The 8,384-nt window shown below is 55.0% G+C and overlaps 2 protein-coding genes across 2 annotated transcripts; both read right to left on the bottom strand.

Moving 5' to 3' along the window:
* Positions 1 to 1,718: 1,718 nt before the first annotated feature.
* On the bottom strand, positions 1,719 to 3,489 carry C8A04DRAFT_25768 (uncharacterized protein; the record flags this gene model as incomplete). Its single annotated transcript, XM_062779686.1, has 3 exons — positions 1,719 to 1,847; positions 1,980 to 3,335; positions 3,466 to 3,489. The coding sequence occupies 3 exons, from the start codon at positions 3,487 to 3,489 to the stop codon at positions 1,719 to 1,721; spliced, it is 1,509 nt and encodes a 502-aa protein (XP_062639635.1).
* Positions 3,490 to 4,162: 673 nt separating this feature from the next.
* C8A04DRAFT_25767 (RecF/RecN/SMC) lies at positions 4,163 to 8,015 on the bottom strand (the record flags this gene model as incomplete). Its single annotated transcript, XM_062779685.1, has 4 exons — positions 4,163 to 4,455; positions 4,537 to 4,984; positions 5,049 to 7,875; positions 7,978 to 8,015. 4 exons carry the CDS (start codon positions 8,013 to 8,015, stop codon positions 4,163 to 4,165), a joined length of 3,606 nt encoding a protein of 1,201 aa, XP_062639634.1.
* Between the last annotated feature and the right edge of the window lie 369 nt (positions 8,016 to 8,384).

The following is an 8,384-nucleotide window of genomic DNA, read 5'->3' as shown; positions in this document are numbered from 1 at the left end:
GAAGCACAAGAAGGTTGAAGATGTTGGGTTAAATAAATCATGGTGGGCGAAAGGAATCAAGAAAACAAAGGAGTGCCCTAATGAAGAAAAAGAACATCCTTACACCTCGACGCCACGAGGAAACGAATTTCGAGAAGGAGTGGGCGATATCTTGCGGTTGAGAGAATCGACGAGAAGGAGGGCGGGCAGTGCCAAGTTCAGCCGAGAGAATACAAGTCTATGAAGAACAGGGGGGCATATTTCCGCCAGCACAATAAACGGCAAAGAGACTCTCCTGGACAGGATTCCGCCGAGAGAAATCAGAGTCTTGGAAGGAAAGAAGTTGGCGATGGCCGTCGTCGAGAGACCTCAAGTCCGCGAGGAATCAGGAGGTCGGTTTTCGCCGAGAGAATCAACGACAAGGGGAACGGCCCGCATCCGTTTCCGCCGAGAGAAGTCAAGGGAGCTGGCGACATGTTACTGTCAAAACATCACGGGGCAGTAGGGCGTGGTGTTTCTGTGATTATCCCACAAAGAAATTGGCAAGGAGCCGTTACTAAGAGAATCACCGACAGGGCGCACAGTCTATTCATACTATCACAGAGTGAATCCACAGTGTAAAGGAGAAGGGACTAACAAGAGTTGTCGTTGAGAGAAATAAACCCTAACGTCCAGAAGCGTCACTCATAGTAATAAGAGCATTGAGGCTCAGACTTGAAAATGTCAACTTTAAAATGACAGCGTAGACAAGTTTGAACCCCTGATAGAAGCAGTGTTGAAAATAACAAAGATAAACGAGTCTGAAAGGAGTGAAGTGAATGTGTTGGACGAGATTGAAATCGTCGAGTTTTCAAGAGTCCGAAAAGATTAAGGGAATGGAGTTCAACAACTCCAAGGCAATCGAGTCTTTTAGAAAGAAAAGAATTGGCCACGACAACGCCGACTTTTTCGAACTTTTCAGACCGAACAAATCGAGTTTGACCATGCGGAGAGAATCAAGATTGAAAAGAGCAACCACACACAAGTTTGAAAACAACAACAACAGCAGTAAGTTCGACAACACCATGTTAGTCGGGGGTTTCGGGCTGGAAAAATGAAGTTTGACAACACTGAGGGTTAGGACTGAACAGAGCAAGGAAAAGGAGTTTAGAGACAGGGAGGGGACAAGTACGACAATTCTAACATAATTAACAAGCTTTGAAAACACCAGGAAAAGTTGAACTTGATAGATAGAAAATGCACTAACAAGTTCATTAAGATCGCTTTGAAAATACAGCCAAAAATGAAATGATTAACTGGATTCATAGACGAGTGAAAATTGAAGACAACCTTTCTTAACGTTGATGGACTTAGATAACAAAACCTTCTTGCAGACACAAGTCCTGTTCGCTTTACTACGTCGTTCAGGGGCTGTGAAAAGTTAAACGTTAGTAGAGGAACACTAACAAGGAGATGATTCTTTTGTAACAAAGAGCGGGTTCCTAGTTCCAGCTGCAATGCACGTGAAGATGCAGACATATTCCTATAGGCATTGACTGAATTTGTTCAGGGACCGAGATTCTTGATCCGCCATAATTAGACAGGAACAGAAATATACGTTACAAAAACACAGAAAACCAACAGGCACAAGCTGGAGCACACCACGACAGAGGGCATCGGTAAGAGCCTAGACATATATATGATACATACTCCACTTCGCCAAGTCGGTCTGTGGCTTACCAGTCCCCTTTTCTTGCCTCTTATTCCGGGTCGTCGGCTAACTCGCTCGTGGACCCTGCTGCGGCCTCTGCCTCCAATTGCTTCCACTTGTCTTTGCCCTCCTCAGTAGTGGCGTCGATGACCCCGCCTTCCAAGCTGAGAATGTTGGCCTGTGTGGGTTGGGATGTTAGTAGAGCGTAGATAGCAGATGGGACGGGAGGATATAGTTTGCGAGAGGATACGATAACTCGAAAAAGGGGGGGAATGGAACCGACGAAGAAAAGAGACAAATGAATGCTTACCTCCCCCAGCAAATTGACCACCTCCTCCGCCTCCTCCACCTTCATCTCCCCCAACACCTTATTCACCTCATCCAGCTTCCCTGTCTCCAACGCCTTCCTCAAATCCGCCGAAAACCCCTCAAAGATCTCCCGCCCCTTCTTTTCCTCCTCATCCCCAGCCCCCTTTTCCGGAATCCTGATCTTGATCTCCGTCCCAGGCTCAACAGCATGCAACTGGATCTGCTCAACCCCTTCCGCGCCCCCCTTTCCTTCCGCCTCATCCTTCGCCCGTTGCATCGCAATCTCACGCGTGCGCGTACGGATCCGCGCGTATGTGTCCTGCACATCCTTGAGGAAGACCTCCTGCGCCTGGTGGCCGGGCGTGGTGACGCGGCGGAAGAAGAGGGCGACGCCGTCGCGGCCGAGCGCCCGGCAGTACTGTATGAGGAGGGCCTGGTGCACGCAGTTGCGCGCGTAGTCGGCGCGGTTTTCGAGTTGTGCGTTGAAGGCGAGGATGAGCAGGCCGTCGGTTTCTTTTTCGGTGAGGATTTCGGGGTGTTGGGAGAGGAAGGCGTGTGAGTCGCGGTAGGAGGTGGATTTGATTTTGGCGAATTCTGTGGCTAGCGGCGAGGCGGCCACTTCGTCGTCGTCATCGTCATCGTCGTCATCTTTACCAGTTGAAGAAGACGCAGCCGGAAGCGCGTTAACGCCCGCGAAGTTGGGGTTGAGCAGCTCAGGCTTCGAGCCACTACTACTCGCCGCCCCAGCAGAAGCAGAAGAAGTAGAAGCAGCCGACTTGTTAACAAACGAGCTATCAAAGCCCGTATGGATCCCCTCACTCGTAATCTTGCTCGCCTCCACCTTCTCCAACTCCTTCAGCTGCTTCTCCAGCTCTCCCTGCAGATCCGTGACCTTCTTCAGATGCTCGCCAATCTCCGCCACCATCCCATCATACCGCTCACCCTGCTCAACCTTCTTCTCGTCCAACGCCTTGTTCACCTGATCCAGCAGCGTAGCCATCATCTTCGTATACGACGGCAGCGGCTCCTCAGAGCCATGCACGCCTTCCGGACGCGGCGGCGGCTGGTCGGCTTGGGGGTCCAGCCCCGCGGCCGACTCCATCACGGCGCGGAAGGCGACCTCGCCCGGGTTTCCGGCCTTGGCCTCGGCCGCGTGGGCCTGGAGGGAGGTGAGCAGGCCCGAGATGCGCTGGATCAGGCTGTTGTTGATGATGCGCTCGTATTTGAAGGTCTCGATCTGTCGCTTGCGTTGTTGGCGCTCCATGTGGATTTGGTTTTGCTTGGCGCGGATGAAGGAGCGCTTGTCGACGTTGGGGTGCACTTCGACGTCTGAGTCGTCGCTCAGCTCGAGAGCGTCCTGTAGTGGTCACGGTTAGCTTAGCAAACCCATAGAGGGGATGGGACGAGAGGTAGAAGGCGATGGGATGGTCAAGGGTGTAAGGCTGTGACGGGTATGATGGAGGGGCAAATCCGAGGATCTCACGCACCCATTTGCTGTAGTCGACAGGCATGGTGTCTATCAGCGGTCGTGGCCGCAACTCCAATCAACAGTGTTTCTTGTTGGGTTGTGATGTATGGTGTGTACTAATGACAAGACTGATGTAGACGGGTTTGTTGACTTTTGGGGTGTCGCGATGTCGAGGCTGAGGTCGTTGCAGCTCAAGCAGGTCACTGCACGATGGCGGGGTAGCTTCTCGAATCCTCTGCTCGCGCTTAGGTGGGGTCGGAGAGCAGCGCCTACATAAGCTTCTGAGCTCTTTAGCGCCAACAATGACAAATGATGTTGGGCATTCCGTCCAGACCGTTCCCTGTAACATCTTTCCATCGCCTCACCGTCAGCATACACATAGGAGCAAGGCTACGTCCATACCGCCATGAGAAGAATAGCTAGCATATCAGCGTACCGAGGTATAACTTTATCATCCAAAGCAAGAAACAAGCCGCACCATCAACTTGAACTCCTGAATATACAGCCACTGATAAAAATATGTTTCCCGTATCTGACCAAGTGTCACTCTCATCCATCCCATTTACATCTCCCCCATCCCTTCAAGCAACCCAGCTTGATCATATCCCCTTCCCATTTCACCCACTCTCGATTCTTCCCTCCCTTCCTTAAACCACAACGCAAAGCAACATAAAATAGAAACCGAGCAAAACTGGGATAAAATAAAACAAAACCCCCTACTTCTTCTGCCCCTCCACGAAATGCAGCGCCTCCTCCGTCGGCACACAATCAATAGTACTCGTCTTATTGTGGAACGTCACGCCGTAGCACTTGTCCGCGACGTGCACAATCTCCGGCCGGAAGGTTGTGCAAATGAACTGCGTCTTTTGCTCCTCCGAGATGCTCATCAGCAGCGCGGCCACGGCCGTGCGGTACTGGGCGTCCAGGTTGGCGTCGACCTCGTCGAAGATGACGAAGGGACTGGATTCGGCCGCTTGGAGCGCGAAGATTAGGCAGAGGGCGCAGAGACCTGATCGAGAGGTTAGTATTAAATGTCATGATGATATGGGGCTGGGGATTGGAGAAAAAAAAACACTTAAAAAGAACTCACTCTTCTGCCCACCACTGAGCTGCTGAATCTTTTGCTGCTCGTCCATCACCTTGGAGTTGAACGACACCGAGATACCAACACCCGTGTAGCTCTCCACCCCCGTCGCCTCATCCTCCGACTCTTCAGCCGCCGCGGCGCCCTTCCTAGCGCCACGGTCTGCCTTGCGCTGAATGACCAACCGCCCGTGGCCTGCGGGTACCAACTTCTCGAAGATGGTCGCAAACTCGCGCGACACCTGCTTGAACGTGCGCTCGATCGCCTCGTCCTTCTCCTGGTCCAAGTGCTCAATCAGCGCCTCGATCGACTGCTGCGAGGTGTCGAGCTCCTTGCGCCGCTTGAGCAGCTGGTCGCGCTGTGTCGTGAAGCTGTTGTACTGGTCGAAGGCCTTCTTGTTGATGTGCTTGTATTTCTTGAGCGCCTCGTTGACCTTGCGCAGTTTTGACTCGATCTAGGCCTGTTGTTAGAGATGATTGTCTACCCAGCCACAATCACATATGTAAAAAGAAACGTACCTGCTCCGGCTTCATCTTCTCATACTTGCCAAACGCCTGCTCCGGCAGGATACCCAGATCGCGGATATTCTTGGCGTACTCAGCCGCCTGGCTGACGAGACGGGCCCGCATCTGGATATTCTTCTCCATCTTCTTCTGATGCTGGTCGATGCGCTTCTGCAGCTCCTGCACCTCCTGCTCGCTCTCCGCCTTGCGCGCCTCGAGCCGGGCCAGATCACCCGCGACCTTCTCCCCTTTCTCTTCGTTCTCCTGCAGCTGCTGCTCCACCTCGGCCATGGCCCGCTGCGCTTTGTTGAGTTCCCGCTGCGCGTCTTTGTAGCTCTCAGTGCCGCCCGCCGTCGAGTTCTCAAAGGCCTGGCTGCGCAGCTGATCTTCCTGCGGCCGCAGGTGACTTTGCAGTTCCGTCTCGAGCAGCTTCTTGCGGCCCTCGAGCTCGAACCGTTTCTTGCTGACCTCTTTGAGCTCCCGCTGAAGCTGGTACAATTCGGCCGTGAACTGCGCCAGCTGGGTTTCCTCAGCTGCCGACAGTGCCTTCTTGAAATCCTGCGACATCTCGGCTTGATACACCGCGATCGAGTCGTCCAGTTCCTTGAGGTTGCGGTCCACCTGCGCCTGGCGCTCCACGGCCGCCTCCAGGTGCGCTCGCTCGCGGTCCAGCTGTGCGTTCTTGGTCCGCAGCTCCGTCTTGAGCGGCTCAAAGCCCATCTCAAACTGCCGCATCTGCTGCTCCAGCTTGTGCTCCTCGCCGCTCGCGCTCGTCACCCGCTGGTCGACCACCTCGACCTCCTTGCGGATTTTGTCGATGTCTGCGAGCTGCTGCTCGTACAGCTTACGCACCTGGCCGACCCGCTGCACCGCGTCGAGACGTGATCGCCGCGCATCGACGTACCCGCCCGTCATTGCACCCCGCTTGTTCGTCGTGTCACCCTCTGGCGTGATCGCGTCGAGTCCGTGCGACCGGGCGTATTGGGACGCGATCGATAGGTTCGGGCAGACGATCGTGCGGCCAAAGACCTGTTGGAATGCCTTGTCGAACTCGGGCTCATACTCGAGCTTGCTGATCAACGGCTGCACGTCGGCCGCTCGGGGCATCTTAACCTGCCTCGGCCGCAGTTGCTCGAGCGGCATGAACGTCAACCGCCCACCGTATGACTTGTAGAGGTGATCGGAGAGCATGGTGGCCGTCTTGTCGTTGTCAACGACGTAGTGGAATAGGCTGTTGCCGGCCACTTGTTCGACCGGTAGTTTGTACGCCTCGACTGGGACGTTCATCAGCTCCGCCAACGTCCCGTACGCCCCGGGAATGTCCCTCTCGCGCTTGAGTCGCCGAATCGACGCGAGACCTTTGGCGGTGGCCGAGTCCATGGAGTGCGAGAGCGAGGACTCAGCCTGGTCCCGCTCCGTCCGCGTGTTGGAAAGGAGTGAGCTCAGCCTGTCCTCCTCACGGCGCAACCGTTTCCGCTCCTCGTGCAGCTGCTCCCGGGCCTCCTGAGCCTTGGTCAGCTTCTCCGAGAGTGTCACGCGGTTCCCGCCGTAGCCCTCGATCTTCTCGCGGATATCCCGGATGGCCTCCTCGAGCTGTGCGATCGATTTCTCGACAGATTTTACTTGTTCGCGCGCATCCATCTCGTTGGCCTTTTGCATGCCCAACGAGGCTGTGGCATCGGTGATTTCCTGCTGCAGGTACTTGTCGCGTTCCGCCTTGGTCTTAAACTGGGAGCTGCGAGTCTGCTTTGTGAGCAGGCGTTTCTTCTCGGCGGCTGCCTCGTCCCGTTTCAGTCTCAACTCAGCCTCCTCCGTCTTTCGCTCCTCATACTCGGGCGTGATCTCGGCGATATCTGACTCGGCCGCCTTGATCTTGGCCCGCACATCCTGCAACTCCAGCTCTTGTCTTTGCTGTGCCTGTTCCCGGGCGTGCCTAGTTTCGTCCAGATGTTTCGTCTTGAGTTCGGCCTTGGCGCGTGCTCGGGCGGCGTCCTTGCGATCGTCATCGAGTTGTTGCCGCTCCATCACAAGCAACTCCAAGTTCTGCTTGAGCTCATGTGACTTTTGGTCCAGCGCCCCAATCTCTTTCTCCGTCTGCTGAAGCTGCGCGCGGTCCTTAGTCGACGCGCCCGCCCCGCCTTGCCGCACCTCCTCGATCTGCTCCAGAGCCTCGGCGTTGTTGGCTTGTAGACGGTGCCAGTGGGCGTACTCGAGGCATCGTCGCTCCCTGTCCCTTTCTTGGAAATCGCGCAGTTCGTCCTTTTCCTCCTCCAATTCGCTCAGGCGTTCCTCGATGTACACCAGGGTCTCGTCAATCTTCTCGCGTTTGCTGTTCGTCTCAGCCATGATCTTGAGCGATTGTATCCTCCGGTCGTCGTAGGTGTTCGTGCCCGCAATCTCCTTCAGCAGATTTAACCTCTCGGACTCCTTCATGTTGGTGATGGCTGCGATACGGCCCTGTGGGACAATGTAGAACGGGTTCTCCTTGGCGAACCCCGCGGTTTCAAGAATTTTGAGAACGTCGGCGCGAGTCTGAACCTTTCTGTCGACGGAGTATTCGTCCTTCTTCAAGCCGATTGTCCGGCGGATCACGACCTCGTCGCCTGGCTCGCTGAATCGCTTATCCGTGTTGTCGAAGATGATCTCGACGTAGGCGGACATGACGGCAGACCCGGACCCTTCGTGGAGCAGCGCCTGCCGCTCCTCCCGGCTCATGTTGGTGTAGGCATCGCTGAGAACGAATCGAATGGCGGCGAAGAAGTTACTCTTGCCCGAACCGTTACGCCCGACGATGACATTGGTCCCTGGCGAGAACGGCTCGATAACGGTTTGGTCTTTGTAGCTGTACGCAGGGAAGAAAAAACACAAAGCAAAAGCCGTCAGCGAGTCCGAGTCATATCGGAGGCGGTACTTCCAGGGAGCGTTTTAGTGGGACTCTCTGTACCTTTTGAAGCCCTGGATGATAATTTGTTTGATGTGCATCTTTTCCGCGGGCGCTGTCTACTCGACAGCCGAGTCAACACATCCACGAAAAAGTTATTGAGTATGCAGTCGGTCGGCGGGGCTATGCGCGCATCAATTTCGGAGTGAAGTATCCGGTTTCGTGGAATGGGCGGTGGCTCGGCTCTGCATCGTCCAGATCGCAAGCGCAAAATCACGGGTTGGCGTTGTGGAGGGGGCCTTTCGCAAACGCGTCTCGTCGCGCGCTGCAGGGCAACCCACCAGTTCCATCCGATCCGCAAAGCTCGGGCCATCTTGAAGGGCCAGATCACGTGATGTTACCTATTCGAGGGGATCAGGAGGATAACCACACCCGCCCCATAGTGGCTGATCCGGCGGCTGATCCAAAAA

The sequence above is a fragment of the Dichotomopilus funicola genome, assembly GCF_033296635.1.
Source record: "Dichotomopilus funicola strain CBS 141.50 unplaced genomic scaffold C8A04scaffold_9, whole genome shotgun sequence".
NCBI classification, from domain to species: Eukaryota; Fungi; Ascomycota; class Sordariomycetes; order Sordariales; family Chaetomiaceae; genus Dichotomopilus; species Dichotomopilus funicola.
This window is presented reverse-complemented; position numbering and strand designations above follow the sequence as displayed.